This window comes from Martes martes (genome assembly GCF_963455335.1).
Source record: "Martes martes genome assembly, chromosome: 15".
Taxonomy (NCBI): domain Eukaryota; kingdom Metazoa; phylum Chordata; class Mammalia; order Carnivora; family Mustelidae; genus Martes; species Martes martes.
In genome coordinates, this window is record NC_137903.1 from 38,739,259 (window position 1) to 38,761,991 (window position 22,733).

The 22,733-nt window shown below is 39.6% G+C and overlaps 1 protein-coding gene across 1 annotated transcript in view; it reads left to right on the forward strand.

Moving 5' to 3' along the window:
- Positions 1-21,743: 21,743 nt before the first annotated feature.
- The window catches only part of DNAH14 (dynein axonemal heavy chain 14), a gene marked incomplete at both ends in the record, with an annotated part of 406,864 nt that continues 405,874 nt past the window's right edge, over positions 21,744-22,733 (forward strand). Inside the window, one exon of the mRNA XM_080824495.1 lies at positions 21,744-21,775. Coding sequence (XP_080680621.1) covers positions 21,744-21,775 — 32 coding nt within the window. The remainder of the gene's footprint in view (positions 21,776-22,733) is intronic.

The window sequence follows — 22,733 nt, forward strand, 5'->3', positions numbered from 1 at the left end:
GACCCCTTGGAATTCTATGCAGGAGTGTAGCCAAAAGAGTCCATTCAGTTTGGCAGGTCTGGGAGAGAAGGGCAGAGGCTTGGTGCCCAACTCCCGGCTCTCTGGGCTATGCAGAAGGAGAGGGAGGTCTCAAGGTCATGCAGAGCACCTACTCATTAAAATCACTCATTTTCTCAATTTTAGACCAGTATTACCTCCAAAATATTGGATTTTTATCAAATAACTTAATTATGCTGTTATTATATCTTTTTTACTAACAGGTGTCTCATTTAATGCAATGTTTTCAGAAAGGGTTAGGTAAATAGAAGTATTTGAACAAATTTTAGTACCCTTCTGCCAATACAATTTAAAGACTCTTATTATTTTCATGTGTTCCAGTAATATTTTTTGTCAAAACCTTGAATCTGGATTTAGCTCATTGAACATATGGAAAATGTCTGCTGTATTATTAGCATTGCCAAATCAATTAGCCAAATCAGACTGACTTTCGATTATAAAATCTGACTTCAGTTTTCAGTTCAAACTAATTAATAAACATTTCAAAAGCTATTACAGAAAGCACTGGGAAAGAAATTTTGAATCTATTTTTAGAAACGGATTAATAAATCCAGTCAAGTCAAGATTAAACAATGTAGATAGAACTTATCCATGCTAATAAGTTACACAAATAAGAATAAACCTATATACCATTTCTCATTACTTAAATTGTAAAACTGCAATGTAATATGTAATTAAAATATACACTATTTATGAAGGGAAGGATGTGATTAAAAAGTGTGGTTTTTTTGTTACTGAAAACTGGTCATCAGCTTTTGTTGTAAAGCATCGTGGAGACTGCTTTGGCAATAACTTTATTAAAGTCATACACACCATGGTAAAATATGTCTGTTTACTTAATGAGAAAAGGTCTATGAGGCTAAAAAAATCTAGTTGGTTCAGCATCTAGGAAGTGGTTTTTTTGAAAGTAGGAAATATGAGACATATTATGAAATAAGATGAATATTAAATGTAATTGGAATATCTAGTTATGATACAATTAGATAAATTTTTTAACTTATTGCATCACAGTATTAATTTTTAAAAGAAATCACATAACATTCTGTCCTCAGGTTTTATTCAGTGTGTTTTGAAGAACCTGATGGTCTAGAAAATATTCCAGTTACATTTAAAAGAATTAGTGTCCCTAGCCAGTACTGCTTCACTGTTTGAAGGTGCTCTTATTTCTAGCTAATGTATTCTAGGAAATGAGTATTATGAACAGCTGAAAAATACTGCTTACCTTTTAATCCATGAAATAAAAACCCAATTTAGTAAGCAATATTTATTACAGATTCTGTCTTGCATTTATTTGACTCTCCATTAAGAGCAAAGAATTATTTGACACTGGTTGGGGTATGGAAGAGATGAGTCCATTTAAAAAAAACACTCATGAATCCGCTGTCCATATTATACAATAATCTGACACCAGGACAGCCTAATGGTTGTAATGTCAGGCATCCCTCTTCACTGAAATAAAGATAGAAAAATGGGAAGCCCTACAATATATTTATAGATGCTTTAGTCTTTTTTTTTTTTTTGATGCTTTAATTAGTCTTAAGAGAGGTGTCTCATCTTAATTTTTTTGTGTTTTGCAGCGGTTTTTTGGTGTCCTTGCAAGTTTTTACACCGGGGAAGTACGGTAGTGGGATTCCGAGTAGGAGAGAGCTTGTCTTTCTCTTGTGAAGTGGGTGAAGGGAGATTTTGAAGGAGGGGTTAGAAAAGACCAATCTGCATGATGTTAACTCAAGGTACATATGAAGATGTGGAGCTATCAATGGATTCCTTTAAAGCCATCACTATCCTTATAGTCCTGAAAGTCCGTGCTTCCTCCAGACCTACTGCACCCTAATGTGAAGACCACTGCTTTGTCTACAGCTGAAGCAGTAGAGCTGGACTAAAGTGATGGACCCAACATAGTTCGTGGGTAAAATCTACAGGTCTTGGTAATAAATTCAACTGGAGTAAGGAATAGGGGATGCGAAGTGTCGAGGAAGACCCCACAGGAGAGGTGCTGTTTGCTGAGACAGGGAAGACTGGAGAACATGGCCTCATGCTCTGCCTTTTTTTTTTTTTTTAACCCTATTTTGTTTTACACAGTTTGTTGACTGGTATTTGACGGAGTTGACTTTCGACTTTCTGGCTAATTTTATCAAATATAAATGATTATTGGCCCACAATACTTCCAAAATGACTTTCCCTTTTAACTGGTATCTTCCCTCCCCTTCAACACCGAGCCCTCTTCACGGCTCCTCAAAGACTCAGAGTCCTGCTCCAACTCTGCTGTGACACGCGGGACGATGACATCCTCAAGCTTATTAACAGTCAAAGTGGAAAGCTTATCCTTTTAAACAAGTAAGCAGTTTAGAAACAGGAGACCGCAGCCAGTCTCCGCGGCTGCCCTGCTGCGGCCTCCCCGGGGAACCAGAAAGAAGGGGACCTGTGGCTGGTGTGTGCAGCGCAGGGTAAGCGCCCAACCAAGAGCCGCCGCGCGAGCGAGACGCAGGACATCGCCGGCTCAACCTTTCATACGACACGAAAAGAAGGGAGGGATTTGCACACCCACGCTTCTTAGAATTTCTCTCAGATCCGTGCCACTGCATTTCCACACACCATCTCTTCCTACGACCCGAGGCCCCGGAAGGGCCAGCTCCTACCCCAGGCTGTAAAAAGCCTCCACGAGAGTCGCTCCTCTCGGAGGTCCCAGAGCGGCGGTTCTGCAAACTCGCTGGTTTCTCCCGCCTTCCCGCCACCCTCAGGCAGTCTCTCTCCCATCCGCCTTTGCCGCACGTTTCTGGGCGCCGCCGACCGCACGGCCAGCCTCGCCTGGTGGGAGCCTCCAAGGAGACACCAGCCAGGTCCTCTGCCCTGGGTTCCATCTCGGGTCCCGGCCCCAGCATGCCCTGCGCTACCCCCAGCCCCCAGGGTGCGTTGCACAGTGTGTGCAGGGGCCTCGTGAACCCTGCCGCCAGCGTGCATTGCGCGGGCCTTGTGACCCCCCAACCCCCAGTGTGCATTGCACAGGCTGCGCGGGCCTCGTGACCCACCCCCGTGACCCATCCCCCCCCCATCCGCGAGCGGGGCGAGGCGCAGGCTCTTGTTCTGACTGGTCGGCGGTTACGGCAAGGAAGGGTAGGGGTATCGTCCCTCGGGGCTGTCCTCGCCTGGATCCGGCCTGTGTGAGCGGGAACTTCACCTCTTGGCCCTAAGAAGGCTCGAAGCGACCGCTGGGCCCCAGTGCTGCCGGTGAGGGCAGGGCGTTGGGACCCTTGTCAACCGCTGCCCTTTGAGCTTGTCTGCCAAACCGGCCAGCGGGGTAGGAACTAGGGTTTGGCCGGGGGGGGGGGCAGGGCCACAGGGGTGCGTGGGCCGGGGAGACAGGGCCACAGGCTGCTGCCAGGTGGGTGGGCTGGGTCAGATGCCCAGGGGCGGGACCCGGGGAGCAAGGCGGGAAATCAGGGGAGGGCGGGGGTGTATTCCTGGAGGGGCGGGGCAGGGTTGGAGCTGGGTGGGGGGAACGGGAGTGGGCGTGGGGAATGGGGGGGTAGAGGAGTAGGGGTGGTGGGGGAGGCGGGGAAGGCGAACCGGCAGAGCCCTGGGGAATAGGGAGTAGGGTTGAGAAGGAAGCCAGGGGGTGGGGTCCTGCTGGGTGTGGGGCTGGGGTGTGGGGCAGGATTGGAGGGGCAGAGTGGGAGGTGTGGTGGTCTGGCCTGGGTTGGCCTGGGGGTGCCTGGTGGCCTCCAAGTCCCGCATTCAGTCTTCATGCTGTAGGCATTCGGGCGCTGGACTTGAGTTAGACCCATCACTGCCCTCAAGGGGCTCACCTTCTCACTGGACTGGTTACTTGCCTTTGATCAGGCCAAGCGATCTCTCTTCTGTTCCTAGGTTGAGTTTGGGGTTTTGTTTTGCATTCATAATTGAGTCATGAGCTCTGAACATTTGTGCCCGTACTGATTGTGTAGTATATACATACACATCTACATGTACACACACACAAACATAAATGAGTATATATGTCATTTAATGTAGAGATTTAAATGACCCTTCTAATAAGTTGATACGTTGGATTACGTTAATAACGTTAGTAGATACTGTGCTTATGTTCATGAGGTAGACTCCACTAAGATATGTGTAAATCTGTATATATCACACATACATACACTGACACTTTGGATTTGATTTGCTAGTATTTTGTTTAGGATATTTGCATTTATGTTCAGGAGTGTTACTGGCTATAATTTTTTTGGTGCATGTACTTGTTCTTGTCTGTTTTGGGAACCATTGCTGTTTTACTTCTCAAAAAGTGGGTTCAGTAGTTTTCCTTTATTTTTGAAAGAATTTGCATAGTATAAGGATTTTCTAGTCTTCGTATATTTGATAAAACTCACCTGTAAAACTGCTTTGGTCTTGTGTCTTTTACTTCTTTGAGGGAAAGAGGAGCCTTTTGAGTACTGTTTTTTTCCCCCCTCATCAGCTTTTAGTTTTATTGATCTTGATTATTCTTTTTCTGTTACATTAAGTTCTTTTTTAGCTTGTTTGTTTACATTCTGGCTTTACTGAACATATCAATCTTTAAAATAGTAAATGCATTCAGTACTTTTAAATTTTAATTTCTAAACTCTAAGAACTGCTGTAGCTACATCCACCAAGTTTGAAAAAAGATTATTTATTTATTTATTTTAGACAGAGATAGCAAGAGAGGTGAGGAGAGGGAGAAGCATGCTCTCCTTGCTGAGCAAGCAGCCGGGTGCAGGACTCAATCCCAGGACCCTGAGATCATGACCTGAGCCAAAGGCAGAAGCTTAACCAACTGACCCACCCAGGTGCCCCAGAATGTATGATATTTTAATTGTTAAATGGTTCTAGAGAGTTATTTCCAGTTTTATTTTCTTTTTAATCCATGGTTGATTTAGGAGTGTTATTTCACATTTCCAAATATGGTACATTTTTAAAAGTTTTTTTTGTTGACTTATAATTTATTTGCATTCTATGGGAAAATGGGGTCTGCATAATATTGATTCTTTGAAATTTGTGAAGTCTTTTGTTACTTAGGATGTAGTCAATTTTCATAAATGTCTTAAGTACTCTGAAAAGTAAATTCCTTATTTATTATGTACAGAATTCTTTATAAGGTCAAGCCTGTTTATGAAGGTCAAATCTATTTACTTGTTATTTTTTTGTTAGCTTGATCATAAATCATTGAGATAGGTATGTTAAAATATGTCACTATGACTGTTTTTGTGAAATGTCAAATTTTTGTTATTCTATCTGGTTTTGCTTTATGGATTTTGAGGCAGTGTTAGGTACATAAAAGATATAAGTTGTAGCTTCTTGATTGTCCCTTCCAATATTACGTTGAAACCCAGTTTCTCCTTATTAATACTTTTCCCTTAAACTCTATTTTGTCTGGTAGAATATTGTTAACCAGTTTCTTTTGGTTTGCATTGGCATGCTGTAGTGTTTTCTGTTCCCTTATTTTTTTTATTGTGGTAAAATATGGACAACATAAAATTTATCATTTTAATGATTTTAAGTGCATTCATACTGTTGTGTAAACATTACCAGCATCCATCTCCAGAATTTATCATCATCCCAAAGTGAAATTCTGCACTTTTTAAACAACGACTCCCCATAACCCCTTTCTCCAGGTCCTGGTCATCTCTGTTCTATATATTTTCTGTCTCTGTGAATATGGCTATTCTATGCGCCTCATACAAGTAGAAGTATACAAGAAGCATACAATCTTGGTTCTTTGTGTTTGGTCTGTTTTACTTAGTGTGATGTCTTCAACATTTGTCCGTGTTGTAGCATGTGTCAGAAAACCTTTTTTGTTGTTGTTGTGAGAACATTTAATTACTATTCTCAGCAAATTCCAATTTTACAGTACGGTGTTATTAACTATAGTCATTATGTTATAGATTAGATCCGCAGACCTTATTCTTGGTAAAGAATGGTAAAAAAATGGTAAAAGAATGGTAAAAAACAAACAAAAAAAAAAACCTTTTACCAACTCCTCCCTTTTTCCCAACCCCATAGCCCTTGATGACTACTTTTCTACTTTTTTTCTGAGAGTTCAATTTTGTTTTCTTCAAATTCTGCATGTAAATGGTACTATGCAGTATTTGTCTTTCTCTGCCTGGCTTATTTCACTTAGCAAAGTGCCCTCAAGTTACATCCATGTTCTCACAGGATTACCTTCTTTTTAATGGCTGAGTAATGTGACATTGTATACAGGATGTCATCTTTATCCATTCGCCAGTTGACACTTAGGTTGTTTCCATATCTAGGCTATTGAGAATAATGCTGCAGTGAACATGGGAGTGGAAATACCTTTTCAGGATTCTATTTTCATTTCCTTTGGATGTATTTCCAGAAGTAGTACTGGAGGATCATATGGTAGTTCTTTTTTTTTTTTTTAAGATTTATTTATTTACTTATTTGACAGAGAGAGATCACAAGTAGGCAGATAGGCAGGCAAAGAGAGAGAGAGAGGGAAGAAGGCTCCCTGCTGAGCAGAGAGCCCGATGTGGGACTTGATCCCAGGACCCTGAGATCATGACCTGAGCCGAAGGCAGCAGCTTAACCCACTGAGCCACCCAGGCGCCCCTATGGTAGTTCTTTTTTAATTTTATGAGAATCCTCCATACTTTTGTCAAAGTGGTTGCACTATGTTCCCACCAACAGTGCGTGAGGGTTTGCTTTTCTCCACCTCCTCGCCAACACTTGTTATTTCTTGTCTTTTTGGTAATGGTCATTCCAACAGGTATGAGGTTTTATCTCATACTGGTTTTGATTTTCATTTCCCTGATCATAAGTGTGTTGAATACCTTTTCATGTATCTGCTGGTCAGCCATTTGTATGTCTTTGGAAAATCAGCACTTTTAAATGATTGTTCATTTCTTTGCTACTGAGTTGTGTGAGTGCTTCATATATTTTGAATGTTAACCCCTTACCAGATAGATGACTTGCAGATATATTCTCCCATTCCATAGGTTGTTTTTTCATTGTGTTGATGGTTTCCTTTGCTGTGAAAGAGCATTTTTATTTGATGTAGTCTTATTTGTTTATTTTTGCTGTTGGTGTCATATCTGAAAAAACCATTGTCAAGACCAATGTCAAGAAGTTTATCCTCTGTGTTTTCTTATGGTAGTTTTATGGTTTAAGGTCTTAAATTTAAGTCTTGAATTCATCTTGCTTTAATTTTTGTGAGTTAATATGATCTGTACCCAATTCAAATGTGTGCGTGTCTTGGCAGGGGATCCCTCATACCACCAAGCACTCAGTCCTCAGATACCTGTGGTGTCCTACAATTCAGCCCACCTTGGACTGTTCATCTGGAGATCACATCAGATCTCACAGGCTAAGGGCTCAGTCCTGTAACACTGTACCATCCTACCTCCCCTTCCCATTTCAGATGCCAGTCTCAAGCTCAGGTTATCACCTGTGCCTCGGTCTGACCAAATATAGATGGGAGGCTTTAATGACCCTCTCTTTGGGTTCCATCACTTTGCTAGAGTGGCTCACAGAGCTCAAGCAAATATTTTACTTACTATCAGTTTATTATAAAAGGATATAACTCAGAAACAGCCAGAAAGGCAAGAGGCATAGGTTGGGATGTGGGGAAAAGGTGCGGAGCTTCTATGCTTCGATGAACCACACTTCCTCAAATCTCCATGTGTTTACCAGCTCAGAAGTTGTCTGAAACCCATCCATTTTTTAAAAGATTTTGTTTTGTTTTGTTTTTAGAGCATGTGCACACATATGTGCAAGGGGAGGGGCAGTGAAAGAGAGAGAGAGAGAGAATCCCAAGCAGGCTCCACACCCAGTGCAGAGCCTACCAAGGGGCTAGATCCTACAACCCTGACATCAAGACCTGAGCCAGAATCAGGGGTCAGACACTAAGCCGACTGAGCCACCCAGGTACCCCTCCTTTTGGGTTTTTATGGAGGCTTCATTGCACAGACATGTTGATTAAATCATGGGCAGTTAATTCAACCTGCAGCCCCTTTCCCATCCCCAGAGGTCAGGGTGGTGGGGCTGAAAGTTCAATCATCTAATCAATCATATGGTTGGTTCTCTTGGCAACCAGCCTCCATCTTTAGGTGAGGTCCAAAAGTCACCTCATTAATGTAACAAAAGACACCTTTATCACTCTATTTATTTAGTATATTCTAGGAGTTTAAGGAGCTTTGTGTCAGAGATGAGGACGAAGACCAAATATATATTTCTTAAAGAACACAATATCACAAAGGTGTGAAATACTGGTCTGTTTCATTCTTTTGCATGTGGCTGTCCAGTTTTCCCAACCATTTGTTGAAGAGACTGTCCTTTCCCATTTTATATTCTTGCCTTCTTTGTCATAAATTAGTTGATGATGTATGTGTGGGTTTATTTCTGGGCTTTCTATTCTGTTCTTTTGGTCTGTGTGTCTGTTTTTATGTCAATACCATACTGATTTGATTACTACAGCTTTGTAATATAGCTTGAAGTCAGGAAGTGTGATGCTTCTAACTTCATCGTTCTTTTTCAAGACTGCTTTGGCTATTTGGGGTCCTATTTGGTTCCATACAAATTTTAGGATTGTTTGTTTTATTTCCCTTAAAAATACCCTGGAAATTTTGACAGAGTTAGTATTGAATCTGTAGATTGTTTGGGGTAGTATGGATGTTTTAATGGACATTAATTCTTCCAGTCCATAAGCACAGGATATCTCTTCATTTATTAGTATCTTTTTTGTTTTGTTTTGTTTTATTTGACACAGAAAGAGATCACAAGTAGGCAGAGAGGCAGGCAGAGAGAGAGAGGGAAGCAGGCTCCCTGCTGAGCAGAGAGCCCGATGCGGACTCAATCCCAGGACCCTGAGATCATGACCCGAGCCAAAGGCAGAGGCTCAACCCACTGAGCCACCCAGGCACCCCATTTATTAGTGTCTTGATGAATTTCTTTCATCAGTGTCTTAGAATTTTCAGTGTTCAGATCTTTCACCTCAATATTTAAATTTATTCCTAAGTATTTTATCCTTTTTGAAGCATTTGTAAATGCTATTGTTTTCTGAATTTCTTTTTCTGATAGTTTCTTGTTAGTATATGGAAGCACAACTGATTTTTATGTATTGGCTTTGTATTATGCAAGTTGATTGTATTTGTTAATTCTAACAGAACTCATTTTCCATGTTCAAAGCCAGCCAGCAAATAGATTGTTGTGAGATAATAAGAAACATGTATTGTTCTCTGCCCCTCATTCCTAACACAGAGCTCCTGAAACCTCTGTAAATTTCTAAGTGATATGAGCACTAGGAACATTTTCTGTTTTAATATTTGGTCTGATCCTGGTTCCTGACACAGGATTCCTAAATCCCTTGAAATTTGGGGGGCCATAGGAGTTTATGTTGCATTTTTTTTTAAAGATTTTATTTATTTATTTGATAGAAAGAGAGAGAGAGCTCACAAGCAGGCAGAGTGGCAGGGAGAGGGAGAAGCAGGCTCCTTGCTGAGCAGAAAGCCTGACGTGGGGCTCAATCCCAGGGCCCTGAGATCATGACCTAAGCGGAAGTCAGGCCCTTAACTGACTGAGCCACCCAGGCAGCCCTGTTGTTGTTCTTTTTTTTTTTTTTTTTTCCCCTGCTGTTCTAATAAGGTTAGTCTGGGTGGGCTTTTGGATGGCTCCTGAATGGAGGTTGGTTACCAGAAAGATCTAGCCCTGATTAGGAGCTTAGAATTTTCAGCACCACCTTCCCATCCCCCATTCTCTAGAGAGGGAAGAGGGGCAGGAAATGGGAGTTACTACTACTTGGCCATGCCTATGTGAGGAAGCCTCCATAAAAATTCTAATATTATGGGGTTCAGAGAACTTTCAGGTTGGCGAGCACATTCACGCACTGGGAGGGGGATGTGTCCTGTCTCCACAGGGATGGAAGCTTCTGCACTCAGGTGGCCATTTTGCCTTATGTATCTCTTCATTGGGCTGTTCATCTGTATCTTTTATCATATCCATTAATAACAGACAAGTGTATGTCAGCATTTACCTGAATTTTGTGAGCTTTTTAGCAAATCCTTGAATTAAATGGGAAGGAGGTAATAATAAACTCATTTTTAGCCAAGTCACACAGAAGTTGTGGGTCACCTGGGGACTTACTACTTAGGATTGGCATCTGAAATCGGGAGTGCTGTGTAAATGTTGGAGTTTGGAGCAAATAGTCAGGAAAGAATTTTTGAGATGTCTTTGGTGCAGAAAGGTGGTTTTATTGAAGCACAGGGACAGGCCCATGGGCAGAAGAGCTGCTCTGCGGTTGTGAGGGGTGACTGATAATATACTTTCAAGTTGTGAGGGTGTTAGGGATAATGTAATTCTCTAAGGAATTTGGAAGCAAGGTTTCTAGGACTTTGTGAGGCTAGCTGTTTTTAGGAAAAAGTCATTTATTTCTGTCTAGTAAAACCTTAGTCATAAGACCTTTCAGATGTATATCCGTGGGCCATATACTTGGAGGATAATTACCAACCTGTATCTTGGAGGAGACGAGACAAGGAAAGTTTCCAAAGAAATTTTTATAAGTTAAAGAAAACTTCTGGGATCCTGAAGGTCCAGCTAATGTTAAGCTGAAGTATTAACATCAAGGCAGTTGAGTTCCTAGAGGAAGGTCACTCTTCCTGTCTCAAGGACTTGTCAGTGGGCTGTAAATTTTAAGGAAGTTTAATTTTTTTCTTTTGCCTTTGTTTTCCATATTAGGAAGCAGTCTCCTGGGACTGAGCCCTTACTTAACCTGTGGGATCTGATGCTATCTCCAGGTAGACAGTATCAGACTGTTTGGTGTTGCAGAATTGCTTGGTGCGGGAAAAACCCTGCACATTTGGTGACCAGGAGTATGTGAGTGTGGCAAATAATGTGAGAGTAAAAGAGATGCATAAGAGGAAGACTCAATTTTTCTAATTCCTCTCTATATCACTCTGATACTTTCCAATTTTCTAAATCATCTTGTCAAAATCTAAAAAAAAAAAAAAACCTGTTGAGATTTTGATTGGAGTTACATTGCATGTAAAGACTAATCAAGAGACAGCTGACATTTTAGGGGGCGCCTGGGTGGCTCAGTGGGTTGAGCCTCTGCCTTCTGCTCAGGTCATGATCTCAGGGTCCTGGGATCGAGCCCCACATTGGGCTCTCTGCTCAGCGGGCAGCCTGCTTCCCCCTCTCTCTCTGCCTGCCTCTCTGCTTACTTGTGATCTCTCTCTCTGTGCCAAATAAATAAATAAAATTTTTTTAAAAATTAAAAAAAAGAGATGACATTTTAATAAGTTTCTCTGTTCATTAATATTTAGTTCTTTTGATCTTCTCTATTACATGTTTGTTTTGTTTTTTGTTTTTGCTCTAGGTTTTTTTTCTGAAAATTTTGTTTCCAGCTTTATTGAAGTATATTTGACAAAAATATTGTATATAGTAAGGTGTAGACTGCGATGATTTAATATACCTATACATTGTGTAATGTTTACTGCAAAGTTAATTAGTGTATCTGTCATCTTTCAGCGATGTGTGTATGTGTGTACGTGTGTGTGTGTTTGGTGAGATACTTACACTCAGCAAATTTCAGGTGTCCAATACAGCATTATTCACTATAGTCACAGTGCTGTTGTTAAGCTTAAAAGTAGAAATTGCCGGGCACCTGGGTGGCTCAGTGGGTTAAAGCCTCTGCCTTCAGCTCAGGTCATGATCTCAGGTCATGATCTCAGGGTCCTGGGATGGAGCTCTGCATCAGGCTCTCTGCTCAGCGGGGAGCCTGCTTCCCCACTCTGTCTCTGCCTGCCTGCTTGTGATCTCTTTCTCTGTCAAATAAATAAATAAAATCTTAAAAAAAAAAAAAGTAGAAATTGCCAGTTATTTTACCAGCAGAAGGTGGGTTTGTTAGGGAATAAAAGCAAATTGTAATCCAGAACAAACAAGCTATGACACAAAACCTTAGGCAAGTCTGGGGAACAAAGAAGAGGTACACTTTTTAAAGAAGAAAAGTGGTGAGTTGGGAAGCTTGTGAACTAAAAGTCCATTGGAGTAAACTGGGAGTTCAAAGTGTGGTGGCTTCTCTTTGGCTGAGCTGTCCTGGCGGGTGTGGGCTGAGGAAAGTATCTCTTCCTCCTGCTGGAGTAGTAGAGTAGTAACCCCGTGCAAGGTCAAGTCTGGGTAAGGCCAAATCCATCTCTTCCTGTTGGGTCTGCAATTAACTGTAAGTGGTAGGGCTGAGAGCTCCCCTGCGGAAACCTCCTGTCTGCATTTTAGTGATATTTCCCTTACTGATTTTTGCAGTATACATTAGATTTTCAGAACTTAATCATCTTAAGACTGAAAGCTTGTACCCTTGACCAGTGTCTCCTCATCCCCTCCATCACTTATCGCCTCTGTCACTCATCCATCATTTGGCTTGCTTTCTAGAAGTTCAACTTTTTCCCCTCCGGATTCTGCATATGAATGATACCATATAATATTTATCTTTCTCTGATTTATTTCATTTAGCGTAGTACCTGCTGGTTCATCCTTGTTGAAATGGCACGATTTATTTCTTATGCCTGAACAATATTTCATTGTGTATTTATATATACCACATTTTCTTTAACCATCCTTCTGTGGACAGATACTTAAATTATCTCCATATCTAGGCTGTTGTGAATAATGCAGTGATCACAGGAGTGCAGATATCTCCTTGAGATCCTGGTTTCATTTCCTTCAGATATATGTCCAGAAGTGGGATTGCTAGGTCATGTGATAGTTCTTTTTTTTTTTTCTTCCAGATTTTATTTATTTATTTAAAAGAGAGCATAAGCAAGGGAATTTGCAGAGGGAGGGAGTAGCAGGCTCCCCACTGAGCAGTGAGCCTGATGTGGGGCTTGATCCCAAGACCCTGGGATCACGACTTGAGCCCAAGGCAGACACTTAACCAACTGAGCCACCCAGGTGTATCATCTATTTTTTAATTTTTTGAGGAACTTCCACAGTGGGTGTATCAGTTTACATCACTAATAGTGCATGAGCATTCCCTTTTCTCCACATTCTCACCACATTTGTTATTTTTTGCTTGATACTAACCAAGATGGTATCTCTTTGTGGTTTTGATTGACATTTCCCTGATGATGAGTGATACTGAGGATCTTTTCATGTCTGTTGGCCGTCTGGATGTCTTCCTTGGAAAAATGTCTGTTTAGGTCCCTTGCCCATTTTTTCCATCCAATTATTTGTGGATGTTTTTGCTATTGAATTGTCTGAGTTTCTTGCATATTTTGGGTATTAACTCCTTTTCATATATATGGTTTACACGCGTTTGATCCCACTCTGTAGATTGCCTTTCATTTTGTTGATTATTTCCTTTGCTGTTCAGGTTTTAGTTTGATGTTCCATTTGTTTACTTTTGGTTTTATTACATGTGTGTTTGGTGTCATATCCAAAAAATATCATTGCCAAGACCAGTGTCAAAGAGCTTTCCCTTTATGTTTTCTTCCAGGAGTTTCACTATTTCAGATTTTAAGTATAAGTCCTTAGTTCATTTTGAGTCAATTTTTGTGTATGGTATAAGGGGTCTAGTTTCATTCTTTTGCATTGGAATATCCAATTTTCTTAACAGCATTTATTAAAGAAACTATCCTTTCCCCCATTGTATGTTCTTAGTGCCCTTGTCAGAAAATTAGTTGACTGTATATGTGTAGGTTTATTTCTGGACTCCCTGTTCTGTTCCGTTAGCTTATGTGTCTGTTTTTTAAAATATTTTATTTATTCATTTGATAGAGAGAAAGAAGAAGAGAGCATGAGCTGGGGAGAGGCAGAGGGAGAAGCAGACTCCTTGCTGAGCGGGGAGCCTGACGCAAGGCTTGATCCAGGACCCTGTGATCATGACTTGAGCTGAAGGCAGATGCTTAACTGAGTCACCCAGGCTCCCCTTAGGTGTCTGTTTTTATGCCAGTGCCATACTGTTTTGATTACTGTAGCTTTGTAATATAACTTGAAGTCAGAAAGTGTGATGCCTCTAGCTTTATTTTTTTAGTGAGTGCTTTTGCTATTTAGGGTGTTTTGTGGTTTCATACAAAATTCAGAATTATTTTTTCTATTTCTGTCAAAAATGCCATTGGAATTTTGATAAGGATAGCATTGGCTCTGTAGACCATTTTGTGTAGTATGGACATTTTAATTATTAATCCATTCCATGATCATGGTAGATCATTCCATTTATTTGTGTCTTCTTCAGTTTCTGTCATCTGTCACATTTATTGATTTGCTTATTTGAACCATCCTCACATCCCAGGGGTAAACCCTACTTTATTGTGTTGTATCATCCTTTTATTGTGCTATGAATTTACTTTGCTAGCTTTTTGGTTGAGGGGTTTTGCCTCTGTATTCCTCAGGGATGTGGGCTGTAATTTTATTTTTTAGTTGTTTCCTTATCTGACTTTGGGATCTGGATAATGTTAGATTTATAAAATGACCCTGGAAGCATTCTCTCCTCTTCTCTTTTTTGGAAGTTTGAGAAGGATTGGCATTAGTTCTTCTTTAAATGTTTGATAAGATTAATCAGTGAAACCATCTTCCTTGTTATTTCTTCACATTTTCTGTTTCTGTTTCCTGATAGGTTGTATGTTTCAAAGAATTTGTCCATTTCAACTTGTTGGAATGTCAAATTTGTTAGGACATAAATGTTCATAATAATCTCATATGATTCTTGATATTTCTGTGGTCTCATCTGTAATGTTTTTCTTTCATTTCCAGTTTTATTTATTTGAGTCTCTCTTTTTTTCTTATTTTACTAGAAATAAGAAAAAATTTCTTATTTGTTGGTCGATTTGCTTATATTTTTAAGATCCAACTCCTAGTTTATATCTTTCCTATTGTTTTTCTGGTCTCTATTTCATTTACTTCTGCTCTAATCTTATTTAATTCCTTCTAATTTGGAGCTTTTTCTAGTTTTAAACAACAAATGGTATACAGTTAGGTTATTAATTTTAGGTCTCTCTTTTTTTAAGTTGGTTTTTAATTGCTATAAACTTTCTTCTTAGAACTACTTTTTGTTGCAGCATGATACGGTTTTTGATGTGTTACATTTCCATTTTTATTTGTTTCAAGATATTTTTGATTTTCCTTTTGATTTCTTCCTAGACACATTGTTTTTTCGGGAATGTGTTGTTTAATTTCTACATATTTCTGAACTTTTCAGGTTTCCTCCTGTTTTTGATTTCTAGTTTTCATAACATTGTGTTTGGAAAAAACACTTGATCTGATTTAAAGTCTTCTTTAATTTTTAAGACTTGTTTTATGGCCTAACGTATGATCTATCCCAAGGAATGTTCTGCATTCACTTGAGAAGAATGTGCACTCTGCTGCTGTTGGATATTTTTTGCATATATCTGTTACGTCCATTTAGTCTAAAGTGTAGTTCAAATCATATATTTCTTTGTTGATTTTCTGCCTGGATGATTTATTCAAGTTTAAATCAGAGTATTAAAGGCTTCTGTTATTATTGCATTGCTATGTATTTCTGCCTTCAGATATGTTAGTATTTGCTTACTATATTTATGTCCTCTGATGTTGGGCGTATGTATATTTACTGTTGTTATATCCTCTTGATGACACAAAGTTACAGTTTTGAACTTTAAGTACATTTCATCTGATACAACTCCCCCTAGTCTTTTTGGTTACTGTTTACATGGAGTATCTTCTTCCATCTCTTTTCTTTGAGCTTATATGTGTTCTGAAAGCTGAAGTGAGTTTCTTGTAGGCAGCATATAGTTAGACCTTTTTTAACCCTGTCAGCTACTCTGTCTTTTTATTGGAAAAGTCAGTGTATTTACATGTATAGTAACTATTTGCAGATAAGTACTTATTATTGCCATTTTGTTAAATGTTTTCTGGCTATTAAAATTTTTTTTAAAGATTTTATTTATTTATTTGACAAAGAAAGAGAGAGAGCACAAGCAGGGAGAGTGGCAGTCAGAGGGAGAGGGAGAAGCAGGCTCCCCACTGAGCAGGGAGCCCAATGCGGGACTTGATCCCAAGACCCTGAGATCATTACCTGAGCAGAAGGCAGACTCTTAACAGGCTGAGCTACCCAGGCACCCCTTCTAGCTATTTTATAGGTCCTTTATTACTTGTTACCTCTTTGCCATCTTCCTTTGTGATTGGATGATTTTCCTGAGTAGTATGCTTTGATTCTTTTCTTTGATCTTTTATGCACCTACTATAGGTTAACAAAAGGCTTATGTAAAAACCATTTAGAGTAATGCTAGTCTGTTTTTTGTTTTTTTTTTAATGCTGGTCTGTTTTAAGCTGAAAACAACTTAACTTTGATTGCATACGAAATACCTTTTTACTCCTCCCCCCACATTTTATGGTCTTGATGTCACAATTTACATCTTTTTATATTTTGTATACATTCATAAATTATTTTAGCTATAGTTATTTTTAATACTTTTATCTTTTATTATTTTTTAAAGATTTTATTTATTTATTTGACAGAAAGAGATCACAAGTAGGCAGAGAGGCAGGCAGAGAGAGGGGGAAGCAGGCTCCTTGCTGAGCAGAGAGCCCGATGCAGGCCTTGATCCCAGGACCCTGAGACAATGTGTGGGGGGCTGGCGGTGTGCCTGTGCTGCTTCTGGGGGAGGGGCAGCAGAGTCTCCCTCTCTGGGTGTTCCATGGCCCTGGGCAGTGGTGCCTGTTGCTTGTTTCGGTAGCTGATGCCCTGGTGTCCTCTGGGGAGCAGCACAGTGCAGTCCACACGACAGACACTCTTGGATCCTCCACCATGAGCCCTGTGTAGAGTCTGCGCTGTTGTGGGAGCTGCTGAGATGCTCAGTGACAAAGGCTACCAGGGTCCTCCTAGAACATGCCACTGGGGACTGTGATGGCAGCCCCTGTGTGACTGATGCTGACAGCCCACCTTCTTCTTGGTTCTTAGCCAGCTGTCTCAGCTCAGCCAGTCTCCCCAGGGATCCTTTCTGTGGAACTGGTCTCTTTTTTCCCCACTGTGTTGCTGTAGTTCTTAATCAGACTCTTGAGCCCTCCCAGGCTTATTTTTGTTCATGGATACTGACTATTTGTCCTTTCTGGGCCGGGGGGGGGGAACAAAGAGTGGTATCTCCCACTCCCATTACCTTGTTGATGTCCAGAGGCCTGCTCTCATCTTAATTTTTTTTCTTTCTACTTTCTTTGGATTTACAAAGTTTTGTTTTTTCTAACTTCTTTAAATAGTTTTTCCTTTCTTGTGGTTTAAGCATTAAAAGCTTTTATTTGCCTGTACATGCCTCTTGAGATGCATCTCAAAAGTTTTAATATTTAATATTTTAGTATTCTTAATATTTTGAAATTTTCATTATGATTCTTTCTTTGAACATGACTTATTTATACAGGTGTTTCTTCATTTCAAGATTTATGGGATTTCACTTTTTATCACTTTATTTCTAATCTGATTGCAATGTGGTCATAGAATTTGGATTGTATGATGATACAGTGTTTGAAATTTGTTGAGACTTACATTATGACCCAGTAGGTGGTTAATTTTGAAACTCTGCCATGTGTACTTTTTTTTTTAAGATTTTTATTTATTTATTTGATAGAGATCACAAGTAGGCAGAGAGACAAGCAGAGAGAGAGAGAGAGAGAGAGAGAGAGAGGAGGAAGCAGGCTCCCCACAGAGCAGAGAGCCTGATGCGGGACTTGATCCCAGGACCCTGAGATCATGACCTGAGCTGAAGGCAGAGGCTTAACCCACTGGGAGCCACCCAGGCGCCCTGCCATGTGTACTTTAAAATACATGCACTCTCCACTTCTTGAGTTGTACATAGTGTATTTGTTAAGTCAGACTTTAAAATTAGATTATTAAAATCTGTGTCACTACTGGTTTTGTTTGTGTTTTGTTTTGGTGGTGGGGGGGTTGGCCTGATTAACTGAAATGAATTTGTTATAATGTTCTATTATCTACTGTATTTATTTGTTTCTCCTTATGGTTCTGCCAGTTTTTGAATTATGTGTTTTGCATTACATATTTGCACTACATACTTTGAAGTTGCGTTGTTAGGTGGAAGGTCAGAACTTTTATTTTCCTGGTGAAATGAACCTTAGTCATTATGCCATGAACTTCTTTATGTCTAATAACTACTTCTGTCTTAATACTATTATTTCTGATAGAAATACAGCTCTAATACCTTTATTTTGCCTAATAGTTGCCCAATATATCTTTTTACTATCCTTTTCTTACGTACTTTTTATATCCTTTTGTTTTACAGATTTGTCTTTTAAATAGGATATAACTGGATTTTTTTCCTCCAGTTTTTCTTTGTCTTTTTAGAAAATTTGGTGCATTTGTATTGACTAATTTTTAATATGTTTTGATTTATTTCTGCCACCTTATTTTGTGGCTACTACAGAAATTTTAAGATGTATGCTTAGCTTGCCAAAGTGTAAATTTAATAATTTTCCATCTTCCCTCAGAAAATACAAATATCTTAGAACAATTTAATTTTGATCATCCCCCTTCTGACCTCTATGCTGTTATTTGTAGTGTACTCTAGTGCCTTCTCACTTGGAATCCCACAAGAAATCATTACTCTTTTATGCAGTAAGTGTTTGTCTAGGTTTACACAGATTCATTACTTCTGCTGATAATTTCTTATATCTTAGACCTGTCATCTCGGGATCCATAGTCCTCCTGTTTAAAGTCCTTTATGGTTTATTTTTGTGTGTCTGTTAATTTTATTTGCCCCAAATGTCTTTATTTTGCCTTCATTTTTGAAATACATTTTTGCCAGGTACAGAATTCTAAGTTGACAGTTATTTTTCCATAGCACATTGGAGATGTTATGCCACTCTTTTAGTTTGTGCGTGTGCATGTGTGTGCATGCGTGCATGCACATGTTATCAAGAAGCCCATACTTAGTCTGTTTTTCACTTTAATCTCTCTCTGGCTACTGTTTTTATCTCCTCTTTGCCTTTGTCATTCTGTAGTTCCACTGCATTGGAAGGGGGGTGGGGGTGTGTGTATGTGTGTGTACATGCGCATGTGTACACTTATATGTTCATCCTGCTTAGAATTTGTGGGACTCTGTGAACTTAGATTGGTGTCCAGAAAACTCTCATTATATTCCCCATTTTCTCTCTTCTTCCAGACTTTTGATGTGTATTGTGTCAGATTTATCATTCTCTCCTGTCTACTACTTAACCTGTCTTTTCATTTTTTCGTCTCTCTTTTTTGCTAATTTGTTCAGATCTACCTGAATAAGAATCTGAGTACTGTTTGGGAAATGGAAGGAGGGAATGAATATTATGTAGGAAACTTACTAAAGTCAACTACAACTGTCCTTCATTTTTTTTAATCTTTTAAGTCCCTGTTTTGTGTGAATACATAGTTTTGCTTCTGATATTTAGGAAGGTTCGTGCATCATTTTAGTTCTTCTAGACTTAAAACATCATATATATTGCAACCTTTGTGATTTATGCACTTTAGGTGGCATCTGTTGGCTCCACATTGTGAAATGAAGAAATTAGAACATAATTCATGCATTTACTTTTTATCTGATACCTCATACTCCCTAATGTTTATTGCATATGTTATAATTGTAGTTTTTTTAAACAGGTACCTTTATACTTTTAAATAATATAGCTAAACTTCTGTTATTTTATTTATCAAAATTAAGTATCATCTATTGACTTCTGTGTATCTGAAAGGTGAAGAGCACTTATGTTCCCTATATTCCATTTACCTCCTCTTTTCCCCTCTTGATTGTGTTAATACTCTGTTATTTCTGTGCTATCAAAGTTCTGCTGTGTATCAGAAGTCCTATAGTTGTTTTGACCTACTTCTATACTTAAATGGATTTAATGCTCTTCCTATTATTTTCTTCATTGCCATATTTTTGCCTTCATCACTGTGAGGGTGGAATTTATTACCACGTACATTTTACAAGTAGGGTTTGTGGATATCTTTACTGCATTTTGCATGTGTGGAAGTGTTTGTTAGCTTCATACTTAACATGAAAACTTGGCTCTGTAAAAACTTCTTTAGCCACTCTTTTCTCCTGAGGAAATGTTCTGGCGTTTGAATGTTGCTGTGAAGAAGTGTGAGGTTAACTTGATTTTTTCGCTTGTCTCATAGGAAAAAAGAATTATTCATTTGATTTTTTATACTATTTGATTTATAGTGAGATCAAACATCTCTTTTTTGGGGGGGGGAAGGTAGTGTTTGGTGGTGTGCTGTTAGCATGCAAATACAAGCTACTCCAGAGTTAAAGTAGATGTTGCAATTGACATGTACGGTCTCGTAGGGGCTGGCATATGATGGTCCATGGGTCAGATCTGGGTTGCGACCTGTTTTTCTAGGTCTGCAAGCTAAGAATGGTTTTTATAAAGGAATAATGGCAAGCAGTTTGATGATGGATAACATTAACCTTGAATCCCAGTATGTAACATGTTACCCTTCTCAAAAGAATTCTGTGTTCTTCATTGATAGGAACATTTAAGTAGGAATATTTTAAAAAATTGTATTCAACTGTTTTCATATTGAATTTCATCAATAAAACATTTGTGGAAATCTATTTTCTCTTACTGTACGAATAATGTGTAATATGTTTGATTTTTGTCCTCTGGTCCATAGGCCTAAAATATTTACTCTTTGGCCTTTTTTCAGAATAATTCTGCTGACCTCCACTCTGTTGAAAATCCAGAATGAGTTTGATTCAGGGTTGCTTTTGAATGTAGGGGGAATGTTTCTTGGATCTGAACCTTGTCTCAAGTGTGGGCCCCAGAGTTGTAGCCTGGCTGTAGTAAATAATCCCTCTGTGGCCATTCTTGATGCTCTTTGGATCTGATCAGGACCCTTTCTACACCCTGAGTCTCATCACCAGATAGACCAGTCTTGCATTGATAGTGTAGTTGTTGGCTTCATTTCTGATGTGGAAATTTCTATCATTTCTATTCCAGTAAGAACTCCTCTTGCCTCTGGCCCATATCAGTCTGTCATATTTGATTTGTCTGATGCTATTGACTTGACAATTAAAGCTTTTTCTACCCTACATTGATTCTAGGCTACATCTTGGCTTCTTTAGTTAGAGTATAGTTCCATGCCTGTGCAGTGCATTTTCTTTATTTGGAGGCTAGAGTTCCCTCAGTAATCAGAAAGAGAACTCTTCTTTTTCATATTTCAAAACCCACTCCCTTCTGTTCCGTCTGAAGAATGCTAGTAGCATATGGATATGGACTTTTAGTACTTAGTGAATAGGGAAATGTGTTTAACACCTTAGGCCACCAGTTCCTTTGACTTCCCTACGTTCTTTCTGATGATTTTCCTTGAGGAGAGGATCTTAAAACTTAGCATTCTCTTCAATATAGAATTTAAGGTAAATTAGAATTGCACGTACATGAACCCATCAAGTAAGAAAGAAAACCTTGCCTTAGAGATGGAGGTAGACAGTACAGAGGCTGACCTGAGAAGGGTAACTAGCGTAGTGAAGGGCCTGGGAATCACACTATATGGTGGAAACACTTGAAGGTGATGGAGATATTCAATTAAGCCTAGTGGGAAGTTGAGAACCAACTTTTTTGCAGTTTTGAAACCGATAGTCAAAGCTGTGAAAGCATCTTTTATGTTTAAAAGGTAACATGAACATATTTCTTACAGCCTGTTACTTCATAGTTCTGTCTAGGAAAAAAATACCAAAAATATACCAGTTTATTTGACAACAATAAATCAAGACATGGACAAGGAGAAAAGCAACACAAAAGAAAGGTAAGATAAAATCTAATAAAATTAAAATTTCAACAACATGTGGTAATAGTGGTAAGCCATTCTGACAATGAAGAATGGACAGTGTCTTGTGAGGAATGGTTGAGGGTGCCAGAGTTTAGCAAACCTTAGGGAGGGGTTCCTGACGAGATAGGCAGATTAACACTGGCTCCTTCCCCCAGACCAGTCTTGGATATACCAAAAAGATGAGAAGGAAGTTGCTGGAAATGAGAAGTTAACCAACAGCTGGGAGACCCCAGAAGGGCCAAAGGTGGTCAGGTATGGGCAGATGGAGAAGAGGTTAGAGAGATTCATATGCTTGCTTCCTTTTTCGCATTCCTCTCGGTGGATCAGTGTCCACTCAGGAAGAGTATAATGGAGTGAGGAAGTACTTGAAGAAACTTGACTTCTATTTAAGTCTGATGGGTTGAACTTATGCTCTTACTGCTCTCCTTCCTGAAATCCCACCAAATGATCAAAAAGGAATAAATCCACAAGAGAAGGCGAGAAGAGACAAAAGCAGTCAGTGTCTTTTTGGAAGCTCAGAAATGGAAGGATAAGTGATCACTAATTTTGCAGAGCAAACAGTGCAAACCTAAGGTGGCAGGGGTGAAGCCCAGAGGCAGCTGCTTCTTGCCTGCTGCCCCTACACCCCCCGCCTGGAAGGAACCTCTCCAGGTGGCGGCAGCAGCAAAAGCAGTAACCTGGAGGTTCATAGAAGCAGTGCTTAGAGCACAGATCCCCTTTCCTTAACCTCTCTCAGCCAAGAGAGTGTTCCTTCATTCCAGCAGAAGACATCCAGGATGCAGGGACACCAGACACAGTGAGAGTATTGCACCCATTATTGCACCCAAATCATAGGGGACCTTAGTATTCTTCCTCTGCTGGACTTCGAGGAAGCTCATAGCCAAAATCTAAGCGCATTGTGCCCTGGGAAATTGGCCAGCCTCTAGGAAAGCCA